At 37.4% G+C, this 24,371-nt stretch overlaps 1 protein-coding gene across 5 annotated transcripts in view; it reads left to right on the forward strand.

The window, feature by feature from the left end:
* DYNC1I1 (dynein cytoplasmic 1 intermediate chain 1) overlaps positions 1 to 24,371 on the forward strand; it is a 313,409-nt gene extending 289,038 nt beyond the window's left edge. For all 5 annotated transcript variants that reach the window (XM_053896695.1, XM_053896694.1, XM_053896697.1 and 2 more), the window contains 3 exons: positions 2,215 to 2,355; positions 6,522 to 6,647; positions 23,418 to 24,371. In XM_053896695.1, the coding sequence (XP_053752670.1) occupies positions 2,215 to 2,355; positions 6,522 to 6,647; positions 23,418 to 23,528 (378 nt within the window). In that variant the 3' untranslated portion in view covers positions 23,529 to 24,371. The remainder of the gene's footprint in view (positions 1 to 2,214; positions 2,356 to 6,521; positions 6,648 to 23,417) is intronic.

Genomic DNA, 24,371 nt, shown 5'->3' on the forward strand with positions numbered 1-24,371 from the left:
ATTGGGAGAACTAATGTATCAAATAATATCAGCTTTCTAGAAAATGGCTGTTGAAGGTTGGGTGGTTTTATAATTGATCAAAACAAGGATCGTAAATATGATCTGTGTTTAATGTCTGGATGTGTAAGTGTGTATCTAGACCTCTGTATACTCAGTTCTGCTATCAGCTGGGTTATTGAGAGAGGATACTGAGAATCGACTTTTTTCAGTATGTCTTTTCCACGCTTTGACTTTGAGAAAATTGTGTCACTCATGTTGTTTAACAAATAGTGACTGGCTAGCTACAAAATCAAGAATTTGGGGCTTTACTAAGAGTTAGAATTTAATATTTACAAGTGGTCAGTGAAGGACCAGCTACTCCATCTCAGTAAGGAAAAATGATACAATCATGCCACTTTAAGGTGTCACTGGATATTCAGATTCTCTGGAGAAGGAAATTTGAATCACCTAGTCCAAAGCTCGAGAGGAAGAAAGAAGCTATTCGTAAATAGCAAGTTGACAAGTAACTTTACCTCAAAATCACACTGCAAGCATGGTATATGATAAACATTCTGGCATAAAAGAGTTATAGAATATTAAAATACAAAAATGTAAGGCTGATGTCCACTTAATTCTTTCTGAGGTCTCAATATCATATGTTCTTTTTCAAATCACTCCCCCATTAGACACTTCTTGCAAATACAGCACATCTCACACATCTACTGCCTACCCCCTGCATGCACAGTGGCCCATCTAAAATCTTCTGTGTTGCTATAATAGTATTAGAATTGTGTTCATTTCTGAGCAATGTCAAAGCGATATAATTCATGGAAAGAGAAATCACTTACAGTTACTACCCTAACAAATCTTTGCTCTAGGTTTTTGTCTCTCACCGATTTTTCTCACTTTCACATCAGCAAGTGCATTCTATGCATTTTACCTTTGCTACCCATACACATTGGGAGTTCACTCGAACATTTGGAGCTGTTACCTACAGAAACATTCTTTGCACATTCTATGCATAAAGGATTTGATTGTTCATATTGTGTGTTATATTTTTTGATCTTATTCCTCTGGCCTGCACAGGCATTTAGCCGAACCCAGGAAGAGAATACAGACAGCTGACTGGATGAAGAAGACATTGTGGAAAAAAACTCCCATTGTTTAGATTTCTGTCAGAGGATATAAGAATACTTAATTTCTTTTATCTCTAGGGCTTTCATTATCATTTAAATTTCATTTTACATTAATTGATCAGGGATTAGTAAAGCCATTATGCAGAAATTAGAATAAGACAAGCCAGATGGAATGAATAATTCATGAAGTCCAATTACGTTTTATTTCTGGTGTACTTTCAAACTTGCCTCTGACTTCTGTGCTATTTTGATGTGACAATATTCACTGGAAATCAAGAGTGCCATTTTAATTTATTGTATCCCTCTGGAGTAGAAGCATTTGTATGCAGTGGGGGGTGTGCTAATGTTTTCCCCCAAAACACCAATTTCAGGGCTGTTGGAAATACTGGGTGATCTAGAAAATGTGGTTCATCATCTGTGAAGGTTCAGGGATTCTAAGTTGAGCCACGCCAGTCCACCTGACGAGGCAGAGAAACTAGGGTCTTAGAACCGCGAGATTTTTAACCTCCCAAAAGAGCTACACAAATCCCTTCAAAATATGTGTTCCCATTCCCGCCGCAAAGGAACCATTAAAGTATGAATTTGGCCTGGAGTTGGCCTGGAAGCAGACATGCAGCTACAGAAAAAGACCACGAGGTGGCAGGCGTTGCCTTCCATGCAAAAGGTCCGGGGCCGCCGGGCCAAGCGGGGGCTTCCAGAGCATCCCCGCGGGTCTGATCCCCGCAGGCCGAGCGCGGTTGGGTCTGGGCTCCGAGCGACTCGCGGAGCGTAGCCTGGCGAGAATTCCGAGCTAATGGGCAGCCCCGTCCACCTGCATGGAATGTCTCGTACGCCTGTGTCTGAAACCGCCTCCCCCGCCGGTCCCAGCCCCCAGTCCCCTAAGAGTCCCCCCTTCCCACCCACCCCCTCGCCCCCCGGTATTTATTTATGCCACTGGACAGTTCTAGTCACATTAAAGCTGCGGTTCACCTTTTCGAGGACTTTCATCTCGGGAAGTTTTATGACACTTTGTGAATGTGCAAAGTTTTTAATTAGGCTCGCTAGACAGCCCGAGGCAGCGGCAGCGCCACAAAGTCTTCACGGTCTCTCTGCTTTACAGCACAACAAGCCGCTCTACTCCTTTGAAGACAATGCAGACTATGTGTACGATGTCATGTGGTCCCCCGTGCATCCCGCGCTCTTTGCCTGCGTGGACGGGATGGGGCGCCTGGACCTCTGGAACCTCAACAATGACACCGAGGTGAGCGGCGGCGCAGGCGCCCGAGTTGGGGGTGGGGGGGAGGGCTGGGAGGAGGGCGCAGCCGGCCTCTCACCGTCTCCCCCTCTCTCTCCCCAACGGCCTTTTTTGGACTGACCCTTCAACTGCAGCTGGGCTGCCGACCCCCTTTCTTGACTGCTCTGAAGGGAACTGGCAGATGCACTGGCCCCAAATCATTTCATCTCACGTCATCCCCAAACCGTGGCCGATCCTGGACAATGGACGACCCTTCTTTGCAAAAAGCAAAACGCTGTGTGTTCACGCCTTTCCCTGCGGGAAAGGATACACAGGCATATTTCAGAGCAGTGTTGAAATAACTCCATTGGCAAGCACTTGGAAAAGTAAGCTTTTGTGGACGCTGACTCGAGATTGAGCTTTTAAAAAGGGTTATTTGTCAGTGTTTGCTATTGGTACACTTTCTATTTTAAATTCATAAAAGATGATTCTGTTGACCCTTTATGTTTAGATCCATCCTCCATTTGATTTTTACAAGGTAAAATCATCTTTATCTAAAATGCTGAACTTACAGGCAAACTTTTACAATAGTTTGCAACTCTGAACATGTATGTTAAACTTAGTGTTTGAAAAAAAAGCGGGATATCAACATGTCACATTCAGAGAAGTGAAAAATGGCCTCCCCCCCCCTTTTTTTAAAAGGGGGGAATTAATAATAAGGAAATATTCTTTTTAAAAATTATGCTATATACATTTATGTTTTAAAAAATTCTGCCATGTGCATTTTTCCTTTTGCCCACACCCTCAACAGTACTGAGGTGCTAACTCAGCTACTGGGGAGAAGGCTTGTGTCTTTTTTAACATGAATATTAAATGTCCTTCGATTTAGAAAAATAAAACGTTCTCTTCAGCACTTCCCGGCTTCTGATTCAGGGCACCTCTCCGTAAATAAGAAGGGACAGGTAAGGGGAACAAGCATGTAAACTGTATGTCAAGTGGAGAACAAGAGAAAGGTCTTTTGAAGTGTTTTGAGCAGGAAGCAGCTCAGCCTTTTTAATTAGGAAGCCTATAGCTGGAGGATCTGAGGAGGAGCAGGCCCCCTAGTATTTTCTGTGGGAGGGGGCAGGGAAATATCCCTCAGGTGTTATTATGGAGCCTCTGTAACTTGCAAAATTATATGCATCTCTGACCACTGCCAAATAGTTACATTTTCAAATGTTTCAGTTTGAGTCTTTTTTATTTTCTTTTGGCTACAAGAATTGTGTGACAAAAATAAGAGTTATGTGATGAAGTATCTTTGAAAATAAGCAAAAGGCATAAATGTGTGCAATGCCCATCATATTTTGGATGTTGAAATGTTCATAACATTATTGCTCTTCATAGAAAGATGCTGTTATTCCACATTGTGATGGTTTCCCAAAATCTTTCATCACTGTTGATTAAAATCATATTGCTTCTATCTGCTAGAATAAACTCATTCACTTAAATCAACCAAAAGACACACGTTTTCCAGGTTGGCTTAGGAGACCCCTTGTATCAGAAATCAGATTTAGTAGAAATGATGTTTAGGTGATGCCCAACTACGATGCAGTGGAGTGAGTTCTACCCATGCCTTAATAATTCCTATGTAGCTGTTCTTATTTTGTTTGTAGTCTGCTTTCTAGGTAAAATGAACTTAACGTGTCCACAATGAAATTGTCAAAAAGGAAATTAATTGCCAAATATAATTTTTCCCTTCTCTTTCTCTAGGTATCAAGGGACAACCACATAAGAGTTTTGTAGATAAATATTTTTTAAAAATCATTATGGGCCATGCAGATTGCTTAGTTTTGTGGTAACCATAATTCTGCTTTCAGAATACTAGTAGAAATGTCGAGTCTGATTCAAATCCGGTAATGAACCGAACACTTTTTTAAACTCTCGAATGACTTTTACCTCCTATCAAGTTGAACAAGATTTTTCAAGTGTTTGTTGGATTAGGATGTAAATTTGTGTAAAAAAGAGAGAGAACCTGAATTCCCAGTGGGTTTTGCTGCTGTTGTTGAAATTACTGTACCTTTAGACCAAGTTATTCCAATTGCTCCTATGCAAGGATAGTTCATATTCACCTACCTGAGTATCACTCCACACAATGTAGTAATTTAGGCAGTAGATAACCTGTCTTTGCAATTAAAATGATTGAGCCTTAAAAAGTGTGAAAATAACTGTGAAAGCAAAGTACAGAAGTAAGAGAGATAGAGTTCAATATATGGATTAGTTTCGTTATAGATTGATCAGCTGTTGAAGGGTCATTATGAGTAAAACTAATAAAATATATTTTATCATTTCCTTCATGCATTTGATACTTTTTTAGCACATATAATAGGCTGTGATAGTCTTTTTTTTAACCATTTATAATACTTGAAATGAAGGTATTTTTAAATGGCTAAAATAGTATTTGTCCCAGTTTTTTATATTACTTAATTCTTAATAAATACGATTCTTTAAAATGTATCAGGCATAATTTAAAGTGTATCAGAAATCAGTTTATTTTGAATGATTAATTTTTAACATTCATATTAAGATTCAACATTTTTATTCAATTTTTGAGATTGTTCATTGATAAAATCTGATGTTGAACAGAGTTAGGTTTATAAAGTATGATCCTGTACGATCTCCCTAAATTATGCTGTTAAAAACTAACTCTGAAAACTGTATGGCTGAATCTCAGGTTTGTTTTCTGAGCAGCGCACTAATAATAAAGCATATTGACAGAATTATGGCCCATCTAAATTCACATTGTTTTGGCCTTTGAAAGGTTTGGTTAAAAATTCAACCTCCTGCTGGCACAGCAGGCACCTTTATTGTAGAAATTGTGTATTTTTTAAAAAAAATAAATGAGTTGGGGACTTTCGTTTTACATTTTTGCTCACAATTGACATACAGTGATTTAAGCAGGTAAAAGAATTTTTATTGATTTCAAGATTAAGTTTAAACATAGATTCTTACATATGATGGAGTTTTTATTGCTATTTTAAAGATAGGTATTGGGTCAATAATCTCACATAAACAGATGGTTTCAATTCCTTGAATAGCAGAACGCCGGGAGAGCTGAGGCACAGTACGTCGAGTTTCCATCCTAAAACGACCTGTTTAGGAGACACAGGTCTTAAACAGTGGCATGAGATGATCTCTAGGGCCCTCCTTTCACTCTATTTTTTTTCTTTTTGTTTCAACATTTACTCTTTTGCTTTTTAATGGCCTGTTGTCATTTCCCATTCCATGTTCTTGGAGAAGAAGCAGAGATGCGATCTTTACATCAGGTATAAAGTTCCAAACTTAAAGACAAGAGTTTACACGACTGTTGATACAGAGGGGTGGGCCCCCTAAAACGTCTTCCGAATACTACGGCTCTTGTCATAAATGCTGCAGGTTCCATTTCAGCACCTCAGTGTATTTCAATAATTAGTATGATAGTAATTATCAGCATTGGCAGGTTTCAGTGTTTGTTAAAGGACATGGAAGGCCTCTTCTACAAACAGGGGCTGCAGTCCATCAGGGTATCAGCCTGGGGACATCTCCAAACTTACAGAGTGCTTCGTCCATCCTGGTACTGACAGGAAGGGGGAAAATAGGAAAAAGGAAAAGAAGAAAAGAAAGAGGAGAATTTGAGGTTTTGAAGCTTTTCCACCTGCACTTTTTGTCTTCTTCTGATCATCCCTTCCCTGATGAGGTTTTGAGGGATCAATACATATTTTTTCCCTGAAGACACACATTAATATGACCTTTATTCCACCATAAACCCCCTTCCTGCCTTTTATAGTATCCTTAATCTTGGTAAATCCTGAAATCTCTCTCTCCATCGATCCATAAATCATGACCTGATCGTGAAGTATCACATTTAGCTGCTGTGTTTGTATGTTGGATGTACACCCTGCATAATCCGGAGAAATATTTGTCACTCATTGCCCATTGACTATGGAAAAAGACTCTCCCTCTTTTCCTTTTTTGTTAAAGTGTCTCCTCTCTACCCCTTAATTCAGTGGAGCATATGATTTAAGAACAATGAATCCTTTTACCCCTGCACAGGGATGTATATTACTTCATGCACATGAAGGCAGTGGTGACTCACCCAGTTAAACGTATCATGGTAAATTTGTGTATCTAAATTCATATTCAGAGATTCTTTATTGCTGTTGTAACCTCTTTGACAGGTCCCGACAGCAAGTGTGGCCATTGAAGGGGCTTCTGCCCTAAACCGTGTTCGTTGGGCTCAAGCTGGGAAAGAAGTTGCCGTTGGAGACTCAGAAGGCCGAATTTGGATCTACGATGTTGGAGAGGTACATATTTTTTGGTTTACAGGTTTGGGTGTTTTGGGTTTTTTTGTTTTTGTTTTTTTCTTTTTCCTTCTTTTCTTTTCCTTTTTCTGTCTTTTTTTTTTTTCTTTTTCTTTTTCTTTTTTTTTTTTTTTTGACTTGTGTGTCTAAAGATCTAGTGAAATTATTGACATGACCTGTGGGCGACAAGAGCCCTCTCAAGTGCGTTTGCAAATTTCCACTGACTTCAGTGGGAGTTTGGTAAGACTTCCTTAGGGCCTAATTTGGTCTTCTGTCTCCACACATGGGCCGCTTTAGTTAATGATCCAGGCTCTTTCAGAGAGCTATAGAATTCCCACCCATCCTGTGATAAAGCATGGCACTTCCCACCAATTTCACGAGAATGGAAAGTTTGTCCAATGCATCATGCTAGCATTGAATTTGGAATTTGTTAAACAAACAAAAAGTCCAGTTTTCATTATGTTCACTTAAAGTGTATACTATTACTCTTTAGTTAAAATGTAGCCAATTAAAGAGGCTGAGGTTGTGCTCCCTTCATAGTATATATATTAAAGAAGCTGAAGTGAATCGGAATTTGTACTATTTTCATGATATTCAAAGTTATTCTACAAGATATATATCTCTCGTATAGCTACATTGTATTATGTACATAATGTGTTACATTATATATGAAGTATTCCTGAACATCATGGCACATATCAAAGAGCAAAAATCTATATCTTGTATTTCAGATAAATCACTTTAAATTTTTATGCTACCTTTATTTAAATATTACATTATCAATCAATTGTTCTTAAACGTATCTATTTTTACTAAATGGGAAAGTGTCGACAAAAGCTTTCATTTGCAATGAGGTTAAAGAATTTTTTCCTTAAAGACAAAGAAAATATTGAACTTTCAAGCAAAACAAAACAAGAGTGCTGTGTAATGCTATTCTGGTGTAATATGAATCTAGAATTTGCATTCCAGGGGAAAAATGTACCACATTTGTATGTATAACACCCTGGACCTAGGAAGTACTCTGTGCCTTCCTGGTGGATGGGTTTAGCTGATCACACTGACAAGGTTCCGTATGGTTTCATCAGTCGGCATTCTGTACATTTGGCAGAGTCCCGGATGGTTTGTCCTACACTGCAACGATTTAGTATACACTACTGTATGTGGGGTTGATTATGTTGAAACGAACTAGGTGTTGTTGTTGATGCTGCTGCTTTTAATTCAGCCAGAAAGAGAAACTGAAGGACTCTTGAGATGGGAATTTTCTATTTGGGGATGTGCACTGCTAAGTAAAACATTCAGAAACCTCTCAGCTTTACTGCATGTTATCTATTTCATTAGACACCTCCTTAACCACTCCCGATGCCACAAGCTGAGTCATCCCAACAGCAACAAAGACTCTGTTAATATTCATCCCCAGTGGTGAAGATACAAATGGTCTGGTGACTATTGACGTAGTTTGGAGTCTTTGGGAAAGAGAATACCTTCTGAATCAAAAACACTGCCAATGGTTTTATAGCAATGTTTTCTTCAATGATTATTCTTTATATTCAATGCATCTTTTACACTGTCTTCATCAAAATAAAACTAAGCAACAACAAAAACCTCCTTCATTAGTTCATTTACTAAAAAATTAAAAAGCTAGCAAAGAAGAACATTAAAAAACAAGGGTTTTTTTTTCTCTCTTTTGTTTATAACAAATGTAATTGTGGGAGAGAAATAGATGTGGAGGCATGCTCAGAGATGAAATGGCAGAAAGTAGATGAAATTTAAACTCTTTTCTCTACCTCCCTTGCTTTTTATACATAATGTCACTTAATCCTCTTAAGATCATATGCAACAGTAATGTTTTGTCCAAGAGGGATGGAAAGTAGAATAGTTTAACAATCTGGTCTGTTTCAAGAAAAGTTTTTGAAAAATCTTTACGTTGACCACAGATATTTTATATATATATGTATACACACACACACACACACACACACACACATATATGTATTTGTTGTTATCTATATGTAACATATATGTATAATGTATATGCACGTACATACATATATACATACACACAATCCCCATGCAATAAGAAAACACAATATGACATATATACAGAATGTTCTGTAATAAAGTGATTTTATAGCCTGTGGACAGAATTACTCAAATATGACTCATATTTTAGGAGCAAAAAATGATTTTGCAAAAGTTGCCTTGGCTGATATGTGGCTGCTAAAACTTCCTTCTAGGTTGCTATCATCATTTCGAAATTGTAAAGTGTTGTTATACTCATATTTCTACTATCGTAGTGGCAGGTCAGCCTGGTTTTCATTTTTGTATTATTGCTCTTACTTTCCTAAGTGATATTACAGACTATAGAAATGTCTGCAACTATAGACCAGTCTCGTCTATTGTCTGGAGTCTAGACAGACTATAGAAAAATCTCTGTGACACATAATAGGCCAAACAATTTGTAGGGTTGTTTATCCCTACAAATTCACTACCCGGAAAAAAAAGGATATACTATTTTATTGAGAGTAGGTAATATTATATAATCTTCTAGTCCTTCCCTGAATGACCAAAAAAAATCAGGATAGGCTTATACATTTGAACAGTTTTTTTTTTCTGTATTGTTTAGTCAATACACAAAGCAATCTATAGCTCAGAAAAACTCAGACTTAAGATAATTTTGTCTTCACTGTAGTTTTTTTTCCTAAGTATTTTTGAAAGGTATTTACAAATGTAGCTCATATTTGTTTCTTTGGAAAGATAAAGGGGAGAGGTCCTTTTCTCTTTGCTCATCTCTAATGCCTATTCTAAATCTCTGAAGGCCAACTCTATATGTAGAGTCTCCATGTACTGAAAGGGAAGCGGAGCTTAGCTGAAGTCCACTTCTGAGAGATGGCAGGATCACTTCATGGGCAAATGCCGCCATTATTGTAATTACTGCTGTCTCGTTCACCAGTCTAGAACTCACAGAGCTCAGCTGTACTTACAAGAGAAGGGCACCCTCTGAGCAGTGTGTCCTCAGCCTTCCAAATCACCTAAACTGCAGAAAGCCAGACAGAGTGTCTTCACAGCAAACTGGCCCCATTTAGAATTTGAGGTCAAATCTAAGGCTCGTGCATGGGTGACAAGAGGGAAGGGGTTTGAGCAGGAAGTGATTTAAAAAGGGGAAAATATAGAGAGAAAGAAAACATATGGCATTGAGGATCAAATTGCTAGTAGACTGTGCTACCATTATCTGTATTCAGAATTGGTCCTCTGGTCCCCATTAAAACTGAACCCCTCACCAGGGTCATGCTGGCCTTTGGATGGAAAATCTTGCTTTATGGAACCCTCTCAGAAAGAAGATGAAACACTTTTAAATAAGCCTTATAATACAATCTGCACAAGAAAGTAAATGGTAGTTTCTAGAGTATGCTTTGTTGATCCATTTTCTTTGAGACCTCAGTACACTGAATAGGTGTCTGTCTGCAGGAAGACACCTCACGTTCATTTCTCCCTGGTTGATTTGAGGAGAGGGAGGGGGCAGCAGGCTCCCTCTCACCAAGGTCCTATTCCGAGAGTGAGGCTGGCTTCCTGCTTCATGCTTGGGTTACCTGTGCAGTCTCACAGGTGCTGTACATAGAGGTTCCTTCAGCTTGGCTTCATGCTTGGCTGTCACTGTCTTGCAACCGTTCAGAAATTTTTCAACAAGGCACCCCACATTTTCATGTTTGCACCCCCCCTGCAAAATTATGTAGCCAGTCTTTGCCACAAGAGTATTGTTCTTAATTCTACTCATGATGCAAATCAGAAATGAAAAATTATGGCCTTGACCTAGACTGTTAGGAAAAAGGAGAAGTCTTTAGAAAGGTGGTCATTTGTAGCACATGTTGTATGATCTTATTACTTATGTCTTAAGACTATTTAAAAATGTTGAATGGAATAGCAAAGGCTGTAGATTATAAACATCATGAGGCCCAGAAGAACAGAGCTGAAACCGTATGGATATTCTCATTCACTCCCCATACCCTTGTTTTGATCATACCGTAATTTTAACCGAAAGTATAATAGAGTTTGGGGGAAAGATCTCTATGATGCCTACTACATTTGGAGTGGAGAGGGACAGCCTTTCTTTGTCACTTAATTGTCACACCATCAAGTACTGCCTGATAAGAGACTTCTGTGACTACCAGTGGAGATGTCCCCATTCAAGTCTTGGTAGACCTGCTTCCTCTGAGACCTGATGCCCAACCAGAAGAGCCATGCAGAAAGGGACTTGGGTGCCACCGGTGGTTAACAACCGTCTGCCTCATCTCCTGTCCCAGCTGAGGCTGCAGCTGCCACCGGGAGTCTCAGCACATGATCATGCCCTCTTCTATTTTATACAATTATCTTCCATGACTTTTAAGATGATGGCAGAGAGAAATGGCCTGAATCCAGATTTGCTGATGCAATTTATTATGAACTTCTGAAGGGGTAAACAGAGAATTGTGTATGAGCTCACTGAAATCACCAGATTGAGTATGTCCATCTGCCCCCTACCCCCTTTTTTCCTTTTTGTTGCATTTAAATGGCTAAGGTATGAGTAATATCTTGGGGTATATGACTAATGAGGTAAAGTATAAAACAGCAGTGTTTTCAGGTAGGCCACATGATGCTTTGTTTATATAGCACACATTTTTGGTTGTTTGATTTCAGCATTGTAGCTGGAAAATATACTGCACACATTTATTTTCACAGACAGGGGTCTATTTTCTTTGCGGAGCAGGTGCTCAACTCCCATTAGCATAAATGGAACTTATGTGAATTCAGTGAAAGACAGAGAAGATCCCTTTTATTTGGCTATAATTTTTATTCTGTTTGTGCATCTTAAAAGTTATTAAAATAGACAGTGCTTGCATGCACCATTTAAATTTTCTAAAATGTAAAGTTAAAGATGAGCCTCGCTCTTGAATAAGTTTTGAGGATCTTTCTCTTCAAACTGTGGGATGCAGTCTGTTTGTTGTGAAGCTGTATGATCCCATTCAATTAACTGAAACGTGGAGAAGATAACAAGTCATAAGTTAACTACCAATATAACCTGAAAATACTGTGTGTATGCCGCTTCAGAATACACCCAAAGAGGACTGTTAATCATTGTTGGATTTTTTAAATGATGTGTGAACACACATATTCTAAAGAATTAAAAATAAGAATTACCCACCACCATGGCTCCTTTACTGAAGAGCAAGCTTTTATGTATGTATGTATGTGTGTGTGTGTGTGTGTGTATACACACATATATATATATATATGAAGCTGATTTTAATAGTACATGGGCCAGTGAGTATAGAATTATTCACGTGTCCTGATGATTGATAGTCAGCCTATCTACCTGTCTGTCTTGCAGATGTGTTTTATAGAAAGCCCGTTGCTATTGTTAATGCTTCAGTGCTGTCACATAGATGGGCTGTCATAAATATCCCCTAACAACTATGTTTGCTGCTTATCTGAATTAGTTAGAATGCTGTTTGCAGCTCCAGTTTAAAAAAAAGCAGTTTATTCTCCACCTCCTGTTATTTCTTTTTCCATTAACCTCTTCCAGGGAAGATTTTGTTTTCAGTTGTGATAAACACACATAAGTTTCAAATCCCTGATTATATTTCTACAATAGCCAAATGATAAGATTCCAAAGTCATTTTCAGCTTACAGCAGAACTTGAAAAATAAAACGGCAACTTAAAAACAAACTTGGAGACGAATAAATCTGTGCACCCTTAGCTATTATTGGTTTGGTATCCCACGCACTAATTACCTAAGGAAACATGAATTCATCTTTGCATTTTAACCCTGAACTTTGACAGCATTTCAAATCGCTTGTTTCATATGACTCTTTGGGGGCTAAAAGAATAGCAGTCATTTTATTACAGATTTCAATAAATACAGTAAATTGGACATTTGTTAATATATTACAAGGGTCTTGCAAAATCTTGGAAAGGAAAACTGCAGGTGAATAGGAGAGATTAAATGTACCTGCACGATTTAAATCTTCATCTGAGTGTATTTTAAAGCTCAAATGAAAAATTAGGATGACAGTTTATTTGGGATCCCGACAGGAAAAATGGCCTGTGAAATACACTTCAGAATGGTAGTCCAGGTGTAATGTCCAGGGACTATTAAAAAGTGCCTCAAACAGTTTCTGTAGCCAGCTAGCACAGGGATAAAAGAAAGCGATTCGATCAGCCATCTCTCTTGCACCTAAAATATCAGTTCAGTATAGAGGCATCTGAGAAACTGGCAGTGCTGAGAGTGCAAAAGAATTTGACGCAAAATAAATACAATGCGTTTCTGGTTTGTAAGTGGATTACACTTAGTCGATAATTGTTTGCTTTGTGGAACTACTTTGTGTTTGCCAGTAGGACAGGGCCTAGGTCAGTTTTCCACAAGAAGTGTGTGCCCTGAATATAAATAATCCCCGCTCCGTGGGGAAGGGGTGTGCAGAACACAACATATGAAGTTTAACTGAGATTTTGGGGTTAATTCAAATAAGAGTCCCATAATGAAAAAGAACTGGATTTGAAATCAGCTCATTTAATGATGGTGCTTTATGAAGGCTATTATCCCCCGCTGATGACGAAGCTGAGAGCATGGCTGAGCCTCCAGAAGGGAGAGGGAGCTGGGCTCGGGTTACGAAGGTCCAGTTATAATCGCCCCAAACACTTGTGTTTCTCATTAAGTGAGTGTGGCCACAAGTTGCTAGATTCTTGAAGGTCTTTGCAAGTCCTGGCTTATTCTTCAGTGAATAAACAATATTATTTTCTTTAGCTGATGCCAAACACTTCTTCTGATATCCCTCCATGGAGAAGAAAGGACTTTGGCGTAAGTTATTCTGTGGTGCCAAACATCCAGATAAAAACTGAAAATCCAAATACTTAGTTCTGTCGACAATATCTAGATATTCGATGACATAGAAACAAAGCATTGGGATTTTCAATGGCACTTTTCAGTTTTTACCTGAATTTTTAATTGCCATAGCCACAGCACTGTGCAGTTAAGTCAAAAAACACCAAGGCATATCCGTATGAGCAGATTTGGGGTGCTAATAAATATAATTACATAAAATAAGCTACTTTGAAGTAATATATTAATTCATTTTCTTGTCATAATAAATTACATGTATTTGAAATAAAATAATTTGGTTAAAATGTAAGATTGTAATTTTAATATTAACTTGATTTCTTCTAGGAAAAGTGCTTAATTGAAAAAGGAAAAAGAAAAAGCACTATTAATTCCAATTAATGTTATAATTACTCATCTTATAGTGAATGTAGTAGTCATGGTTTTCATTTTGATAATTATATATGTAAAAGACTGTAATTAAACTAATTATTATATAAATAGTATGCTTATTCAGGTACATTAGTTTATAAAAATGAATTTATAGGATTAATATCTTTTCAATCTACTTTTTCTCTGGATTGATAAGAAAATACTTAACGACTTTTATGTATTATGGAGAAGTTGATTTGATGGAAAGAAAACCCTAATATCTAACTTTATAAAAACCAAATTAATGTGTGCATAGTAATTTGCAATATTCAATGAAACTCATATATTCCCATTTTGGTGATAAATGGCCTATGAATATAAACCTTCTGCAACAAGTACCAGTTTGTATAATTAATCATCTTTATGATTCTTCTGTGATTTCAAACTGTCATCTTCAATAGCAGTTTGGATCTTGAAGCAGTCATTAATTATAGTGTTAAATTTTTTCATGGCTGACAAAATTGTTTAGTTTTAGAATTTCAAAACTGCTAAATTTTATCTTGAAAAATTACTGCTTAGAACAGTAGCCTCAAATCACAGCTTAGACCAGCCGAGCATGAAGCGGCTCCAATCATCTGTGAGGCTAGATTAACACTGGCCTGGATGGAAATGGAGAGTTGTTTGTTTCTTACAGGAGTACAGGTGTTACTATTGGTGCATCTAAGACACGATAGGAAATCAAGTACCTGCCTATGCGTGTTTATGTGTAAATATTTATGTTATATAGGTGGGACTTGCAAAGTGAGGGAGTGAATCATTCTATTCTAATTTCAAAGAAGGTTTGCATGGATTTCTGAGAATGTCAGCTGTCAGAACATCTCCATTTTAAAACATGAATTATTTATCATTTAGGAAATATCAAAGCTTAACATTGTTGAAGAAATTTTGCACCCTTCCTTTTTAGGGTGGCAGATAAAACTGATCAGTGGTCCATTCCCTAAGATCTTTCTCCCTCATGGCCAGCTAATAGTTTCTCAATATGTAGATGAAATATTTCATTTTTATTTATCTTAACATTAAGGAACCTTTGGTAAAAAAGTGAACGTGTTCTAGTAGCCTCAAAACCAGCCACCCTTTTGATTTAGATTTTTTTTTTTTTTTTCAGTTTGGCAGCCCTCCTTAGGTTAATCACATTCCTCAGTAAGGTTTTTCTAATGTTTAGAGTGGCATGTCCACAGAAACATACACAAAGTAGATACTTAACAATTGTCTATTTGAGTGGGATAGCCCAGCCTTGCACAGTGCCTGGCACATAACAGGCACTCTATAAATATTTGGGTGAATGTTTCACACGTGAAAGTTGAAGGTTAAGGGAAAGCTTAATTGTGTGAAGCATTCAGAATGCAGCCTCCAAGTTGGCTATCGACTGATGGACAGGAAAAATAATCCATTTAACTATGTTTGCACTGAGCAGGATATATAGAAAACATTTTAAAAAGAGGGCTTGTCCTTCTTCCCCAATCTCTATCCCACTCCCCCGCCCTCTTGTGCTTTTAAAAGTGAGCGATTGGCCACTAGTGTAATGAAAGCCTAACAGCTGATTCAAATAGTTGTCAAACCACTGGAAAAACGCTTCCTTTTCATTGTGCTTTTTTTGGACACTATAGATATGGTAAATCATGAACTACATTATAAAAATACCTCTTTTATGCCCAAACATTCAGTAGGAGGGAATGACATTTCTTTTATTACCTCGGTAAATGTTTCTAAGGTGTTTAGCAATAAGCTTTCTTTTTGTCAAAACTGCTTAGATGCAGTGGTTGCTAGGAATTTACTAGAAAACCTATAGTTAATAATATCAGGAAGAGAAAGGATATATGTTTAGTCAGCTAATATGACAGACTAGCTTGAGTAGCCCATGCTTTTTTCATTTCCCTGTCATTTTCTTGATCTTTTCTGTTCTAGAAAAAGAGTGGTAATTGAAGTTTTAAAAGTTTATTTTCCATTATTGCCCATCAGCCAATGTTTTTAGCACTTTTTCCATCTTTTGGACAGAGGAATAGATTGTTCCAAATAATAGAAAAAAAATAATGCTTAAGAGATTTCTCAAGAAAAAAGGATGAGATTTTAATACAAATGTGAACAAGGTCGTCCGTAGACCTTAGTAAATTAACTCTTTCTTCTTCAGCTGTGTGATTTTTTTCCCTCTCCGCAGGTAAAAACTCCAGAATTTTGTCATGCTTCCTATAATGTGAAATTTTAACATGAAGAAGTGTTTATTTTTTAAGAATAGTGTTTAAAATTATTTCCTTCAATGGTTGCTGACTTATTGAAATTGATATAGACCCATATTTATTACTATTTACCTTTGATTTTATGTCTCGTCCTTCTTTCCTTAATTGGGTGGTAATGGATTTTTTTTTAAAGTAGTGTTCTAACCTGCTATAAAAATCAACCACCCATTTAAAGATGCTAGAGAAGAGAACTTTGGCAGAGAGATCTCAAGCTTCACGGGTGGATGAGGGGTCCCTTAGAATAGGATTTTATGATAAAATAAATTCTTTCTTTCTTCACCAAAAATAGCCAAATAATCATCAGATTACTCTCGGTTTGCATGCTGCTAAATTTCACAGAAATTTTAACCTACTGACCAGGAACAGCAGATGCTACAGAATGGAGACTAATGTAACTTCTACTTTCTGGCCTTCCCTAAAAGTGCTGTAAATACTAAGTTACCACACAGACTATCTTTTTGTGGTGGAATACTGCAGTGTATTTACCCCTTCCGTATACTGCATTCTGGCTTGGAATTTTGGTCCGTGGTTTCATCCGTTGTTACCAGTGATGCTAGACTCCCCCAAGAGTTAAATACAGTGGAGCTTGTATTTATGTGAAGCGAGTAAGCTTGGTCTTTCCAGCGACTGTTTCATTGCATGTTACCTCCCACTTTGCTTCCCTCTGTGTGTGTGGCAAAGGGAATTGTCCTAAGAAATATCGGCTTCCTCTGAACACAAACGTGTTACCAGTAAATCCACAATCTCCTGATTTGGGGTGCTGTTAATAATTGCACTTTTAAAAAACCTTTTAAAGCTTAGAGGGGTTTAGTCTCTGTGGAAACCCACATTCGCTTCCACGGTCTCTGTAAATGCATTAAAAACAACAACAAAAAACCAATGCATATTAAAGTGAAAGGGTAATTTGCAAGATATCTTTTTAACAGAAAACTTTAATTTTGGGGTTCATACAGAAGTTGTCATTTACCTGTTCATAATCGATGGCTAACATAATCGTCCCAGGCTTTTTTATAGTGATTCCATTTAATTAAAAGATTACAAAGATGCTGATGAACCACACATCGATGGAATACTAGTCCCCAAACTTGGAGGCCTACTCATTTTCATTTGTTTGCCGTGCTTAATGTGTCTGAGAAACCAAACTGAAATTACGAAATAGCTTTCTGTCTTAATTGTCCAAGATTTTTAAAAATTAACCTACTTTTATATAAGCAATGCTCGAGACATATTTTTACCATAAAAAAATCAGCATTGAGCTGGTAGGAGTTACTGCAGATAATGCAGCTTTTTCAAATCAGCTGCCAGGTACTATAAACCCCTTAAAATTACTAACAAATGAGGGAGGCTTGACTGTGGACTGTTCAAAATTGTTAGCCATGTGCTTATAAAAAGGGACACATGAATGATATTTAACCCTGGTCATAAAAAGCCATTTGATTTTTATAACAGCGTGTTCAGTGGTTACAAAGCTTTATAACTTGAGCTAAAAATGTAGAATCCCACTGTAGAAAGTGCCATAACAAGGACAGAGCTAGGGGAAGCTGGATTGGCGTACCTGAGAAATTAAAAATATGCATGTATATGTAGACATATCTGTGGATGTGTATATTTACAAGGAGTAATTATACTTTAAGTTTGATTTTTTAAATGAGCAATAAAAAGTACTCTGACAGAATTTTTCTTGTGATCTGAAAGAACCCTTTCCTCATATCCAGCTCATGAACTTTAGGTATTATTAAAAGTATGACTATTTAGGAAAGTATTTGTGTGGGCTTTCAAGAAATCAAATGTAATAAAAATAAGGTATATTTCTAAAAAGAAATGCAGCTCTATACAGGTGAGAAGAAGGAAATGGAAGAAAGAAAAGGAAAGGAGCAAAAATTACCTCCCCCAAATGGAAAAGAGAATAAGCATTAAGGAAAAATAGGAAAAAAACCATCATTTCCTCCAGTTTCATAATGTGCCAAGCACTGTGCTTGGCATTATATTTGGCATTGGAGGGGGTGTGCATGTGTCTTATTTAATATTCGCAACACTCCTAGGAGATGGGTCTCAAAATTCCTTTCTCACAAATGAGGAAGTTAAGATTGGAGACGTTAAAACAGTCTTCATACGGACATACTGCAAGTAAGTGGCAAAGCAGGGAAAGAAACTGTGATCTGGCTGATACTGGAGGTGGAAAAAGTCAACCTTGGCTCCATTCTTAAAATTTAGTTATTCTGCAATCTTTGCCTGTCTTTAAGTGCACCAGAAACCCAGGCCAGACACCTAGTGGTTAGGCTAGTTTTTGGGGGGACGGGCTGGGGCAGCATCCAGAGGTGCCCTCTCTTCCGTTCAGGCAGACAGGAGGGGCAGATCCATGAAACAGCCTCAGAAGTAGGGAGTCGAGGGAACTAAAATGATCAACTTCCATAAAATTTCCACAGCTTTTACACTTTTGCTTTTTATTTTTGACCTTTTATCTTCTAAGAATCTTAGAAGATTAAATACAGTCTTTAGACTCTTTTAGCAGGTGATTCAAAACACTTACTTGCCTGCCATTCTGCCAGTAAGCTGGCATTTCCTAAAGGGGCGAGGCTCCTGATTGGCCCATTCTACCGTGTGAAAGTTAGGCGATCTTTAGCAAATCATTTAGCTCCCCGGTCTTCTATTTCCTACCTGTTAAAAGAGGTCCATGCCTTGTTCCTTAATGTCCTCACATAGTAAACATCAGAATTATTTTAAGAAAATAAAAACAAAACCACAAAAATGCTATTGAATCGATATGCATGCCATTTACATATATCATTTGGAAGAACATGTTCAATCTGAGTGACAGTTTAAAGAGAAAGAATGCATGACTATTCCATGAAGAACTCATGGTATTTTCTTCACTTAGATTACCTCTCTCATCCTCTTCACATCTCTGTTGATAAATGGGTCAGACACTATCATCCTCATTTTACAATTGAGGCAATGAGAGGTTAAGTGCCTGACCATTGCCAGTACCAAGATGAGAACGGGACTTAAGTCTCCTGTCCAAATCTGAGCTCCATTTTACCTCCTCCTTATGGCCAAATTGCTACCTCAGAAACTATCTATGTTCTTAGTTCCCTCGGTTGTAAAAATAGGCTCATATCATATCTATACAAGGTCATCACTCTTAGAGGGAAGATTTTATCATCTTGGGAATTAGAGCCATGAGTGCTTGTGGCATAAAAATGCTTTATACATTTCACAAAAAAAATTAGAAAAGTCTTCTAGTAGGGGGTGTGAATGGGCTTGTTGGGTGCACCTTGTACATGAAGCACTGGGAAAATCTGAATCATCCCTGACCTAGGATGTGGACTTTGGCAGATGAATCTGAAGGCAGAAAATGTTTCCAGATCCACTGTGGTTCAGTACAATACTGGAAGAATTTTTACAAATCCTTCTTTATGGTATTCCCTTGATATAACAATGGGCCATTTCCTTCACAGTGCTTTTTTCTTTTAATTAAAATTATTCATCATGATGAAAAACTTGTGACTATTTTTCCTATCACGAAATAGAGATTGTTCAAAAATTATTCTAAACTGTTTTTTTCAAGTGGAAAACAAATCCACAGTGATGCTCTAGGTTTAGCCTTTAACGCCTTGATGGAAACTTAAAGAGATGCTGAAGCCTTGTCATTAACATGCCATTTGCTTTCCTGCTACTTACTTGACACACAACACACACTGGGACACGTTACGGTTGTCACTGTAAGAAAATAAATTTTAGGCTATGCATGTTTTGAATGTCAGTGAAGTTAAAAAAACAAAAAAAAACAACAAAAAAAAACCCCACCTGTGCAAGTATTCACACATTTTGACCTAAGAAAATATTATTCACTGCTGTATCTTTAATCCCTAGCACAGTGCCAGGCATAGAGTTGGTCCTCAGTCCATGCTGATTGAATGCGTTTGTGTTCTGGTTAGAAGAACATGAGAGCAGTCTTACTCTTTAACTAAGAAACATGAACAAAGAATTTTCCTACTTAATGATTAGGGTATTCCTGGATTAAAGATGTCCTAGAGAAAGTCTGAAATGAATTTTTGCTCTTGAGCCTCCAGCTATTTGTTTGTTTGTTTAAGTTTATTTATTTATTTGGAGAGGGAGAGGGAGAGAGAGAATCCCAAGCAGGCTCCATACTGTCCGCACAAAGCCTGACACAAGTCTCGATCTCACGAACCATGAGATCATGACTCGAGCTGAAACCAAGAGTTGGATGCTTAACCGACTGACACACCCAGGTGCCCCCTTTCCAGCCATTTCTAATCAGAGAGAACCAGGTTAGAAAAGCCAGGAACTGCCAAGGATAAGAGGGACAGTTCTGTCCAAATGGATGCTGGTTACAGCCACAGATGTAAAATGAAAGGATTGGTCTTCTTGTTTGTTAGGACCCCTGTTTGATCTTACCTACAAGTAATTCAAATGCCAAAAATTGTTACTTTGGGTGTGGAAACAACCTGTGAATGCACGTTCACACATTCAAGCTAAGATTATTCTTAAAGTGCTTCCTGACGGTGATACTTAATTCTAAAAATGGGGCAGTGTGCAGTTCACCTTCTAAATCTAACATTACAGTCATCGTGGCTTATTTTTATAGTCAACTAAATGAGAAAGTGTAATAGGATGAGGTAGGTAAATTTAAGTTTCTAGAAGCTGTTGTGTTTGCACTGTGTGTGACTCTGGAATGTTTTTTGTTGTGGTTTTGTGTTTTGTGAACCAAAGCAAACTAACATTTTTGTGAAGTTTATGGTATTCTAGACAGAAAAATACTTGGCAGGATTTTTTTTTTAAACTTCTAATATTTCCAACCTAAATGGAACTTTCACAGATCAAAGAGAGGACAAGATATGTTAGAATACTATTAACGCTTTTGTGAGGGAAAACCTGTACTTTTAAGGACAGGTGTTGGTATTCTAGTACTATTATTCCCATCCCTGGGGAAAAGCTCAAATGTAGTTCCATTGTAGGGTATTTTTGTTCCTTTATTAGAAACATTTAAATCTGATAAAATTCACTTTCAACCAGTTAGATATGCAACTTAAACGTCATAAATGATACTCAGTTCTGTCTCAAACTGTATCTGGGCATATATTCAAACCTTAATGGCTCACAGTCTTAATTAGTATCGTTTCTTAATGGCCTTGCCATTACTACTGGATGAAACTATGTGAAACATATTTACCTGTTTTCTTATTTCAGCATATAGTTTCTATATATTGCTATCAATAAAACATTATGCATGGCATCATATGTTAACTTGTACCATTTCAACCAAGAATATACTGTTATGTTAAAGAGCCAAACTCCTAGAGCAATATACTCTATTCTATATTGTATAATGTATTATTAGTGAGGACTGCTTTTTTCCAGGACTTAAAGTTATATGAAATTATGAGGTGCCTTAGCTAGAGTTTGATTATCCTTTATGTATTGGAAAAAGTCATAATCATGTTATCATGATTGGCTTTGTCTCTTCCTAGGCTTTAGTTTTGTGGTTCTTTTTGGGAGGACTTGTTAGGAGTTGGAGGAGAGAAAGGAAGTAGTGAACCTATTCTTTCATATAAATATGATACCAACCCTTTGCTGCTCATGCTTTTTGTTAGCTCTTTTGTAGTAGCATTTGAAGTTTGAAGGCCTCATTTCCCCAGTACGGTATTTTCTAAAATTGAAGAGAAAAATGAAGATCGGTGGAACCTAGGAAAAGAGCTCAAAGTAGGGAAAATGGACTGAGCAAAGGGGGTAACAGTGTCATTCGATACTATTGTGAACTTATGTCATTGCCTAAGAAGAAATTTGAATTCATTTCAATAACTAGGGAAGTAACCATTCAAAACTCATTCATATGACTAAATGAGAATTCTTATTGGTACTACATTTCTCAAAATCAGAACTTATTCCCCTACCTATATATCATTTCCAGAATTATATTACTGAAACATTTAAACCTCAGTACTAGAACACTAATTGCAAGATATACTCTGTAGACTGCTGATGACATCCTCCAAAAAGTTGTCTTAGCATCTGACATTATCATCCCCTGTAATAAAAATGTTAAGTTCTAATCATTTAGCTGTATATAGTAGGTAACTTTTCAGCTATAAAAATGATCTCAAAGCTTAGCTTTATTTGCTTCCTGTTTTTTATTTTCAAAAATGTATATTGAGACGAATGTGTTATTAATGCTTATAGAACCTAGTACCTATAGATGGATTATACCCTCTTACAGGGCAATCCTCTAAGAAAATCACTCTACATCCTACATCAATTTTATTCTATATAAAAACCATTCAGACTTCTACTTGATCATGCTTCTCATCATCAAATACTTCTCTACTCTATTCCAAACATTCGCAATGTATCTTTAAGCAGTTCATTTCTGGATGCTGTGTAGAGAAATCACTATCCTTTAAATCAGCTAACAGAATTTATACATGTAGCTTGTATCCGGTGGGATTTTCTCCTCACTGAATTGTGCATAGAAGAAGATATGCTTTGGGAAATTTTATAAACCTCCCTTTTTTGGCAAACCAGTATAGGATACTGTCTAGAGATGCAGATACTGGAGTTAGATGGCACTGGCATTGATATTTGCTAGCTACACAATCTTAGATGATTTAATCTTTCTGTGCCTCGATTTCTTCTTCTGTAAAAAGGAAATACCAAGATTACCCTACCTAGGGCTGTGAGGTATGGGTTAATACATGCAAAGCACTTAGAACAGAACTCTTGGCAAATGTTAGCTACTTATCACCATGTAAGATCTTGCTGAAAAAGCCGTATCATTATTTCATTGTAAGATTTCTTTGTATATGTAAGCTATACTTTTGCCATGCATATTAGCACATTAGCAACACTTTTAAGAAAGGATCAATAGCATTGACTTAGAAAGGCAACACCACAGTTCAAAATCCTAGACAATTATATGCAGTTTTTATCTGCTATGTTCACTTTAACTCTGGTCTTATGATGAATTTTCATTACTAAAAGTTCTTTAACTGGCTACTGTAATAGTATAGTTTACGAAAGTTTTTTTTTTTTTAAAGTTTCATAAATTCCATGAGTGACTTTATTCTCTTAAGTTGTCAGTTTAAGAGCAACACTTCAGGGCCGATTCAAGGAAGACGAAGATCTGGTTTCCTTTATATTCCAAGGGAAATGGCTGCTTCAGGAGGAACAGTCCTGTGGGCGTCAAGGCTTTCAGTCCTTTAAGATCCCTTTTTCACCATTTTCCATTAATCGCTTTGCAGCTTGCAGTTCCCCATAATGATGAATGGACCCGATTTGCCAGGACCCTCGTGGAGATTCGTGCCAACAGAGCTGATAGCGAGGAAGAAGGCACCGTTGAGTTATCTGCCTAATGGAAACCAACCATCCCCACCCTAGCCCCCACCTTCGCCTTCTAGAACTCAGCTCTGCGGTCATCGATTCCACTTGTATCCAGTGTCCATTCAGTAACAGTGTTGTGTGACATTTTGGGTGTCATATTGTGCCAGCTTTGCTCCAAGTATTCCAAATGTATCCCACCCTGCTTTCCCCTGACCTGAAATTCACCAGATCATTTCTATCTTTCTATTTGTCTCAAAAATGGGGGGGAGGGGAGGGGGAGGCTTTACAGGTTTAGTTGTTGCCTTTTAACTACTTAGTAGCTGTATTTAATAGCTGGAAACCTCTGGTTAAATTTGTTCTTACATGCACTTCTGGCATAGTCCTATTAAATCCATATGAAGCCAGATATGATCAGGTGCAGATGTGGCTTGCTTCATGATATGGCACAGGGCCAAAGACTTGAGATGTGGTGTTTTACATGGTGACTCACATTATGAACGGATTTACTAGAAGAACATTGCTGCTCCTTATTTATTGTGGTGTGCTGCATGGAACATATTGATTTGAAAGCATTAAAATAAACGATCCTAGAGCATGTGCATAATGAGAGGACTGTATTGTCTCTCTGCTGCTGTTGAGGTTACATTAAGTTCCAAAGAACAATTACAGTATGCCAGTTCCACGGAGGACAAGAAATCTTTAGAGGTTCGTTGCAATGAACGGAATGAATTTTAATGCCTATTATTTCTAGGTACTTTGACAATATTTCAAATATAGTTGACCATTGATACTTGTCATTCAAGCTAACACAGTCCAACAAGAGTCTGTGGTTCCTGAATATGACACCAGTATTGCCAATAAAACGTTCCAAACCA

The sequence above is a fragment of the Panthera pardus genome, unplaced genomic scaffold, assembly GCF_024362965.1.
Source record: "Panthera pardus isolate Hobbes unplaced genomic scaffold, ASM2436296v1 HiC_scaffold_8, whole genome shotgun sequence".
Classification (NCBI taxonomy): domain Eukaryota; kingdom Metazoa; phylum Chordata; class Mammalia; order Carnivora; family Felidae; genus Panthera; species Panthera pardus.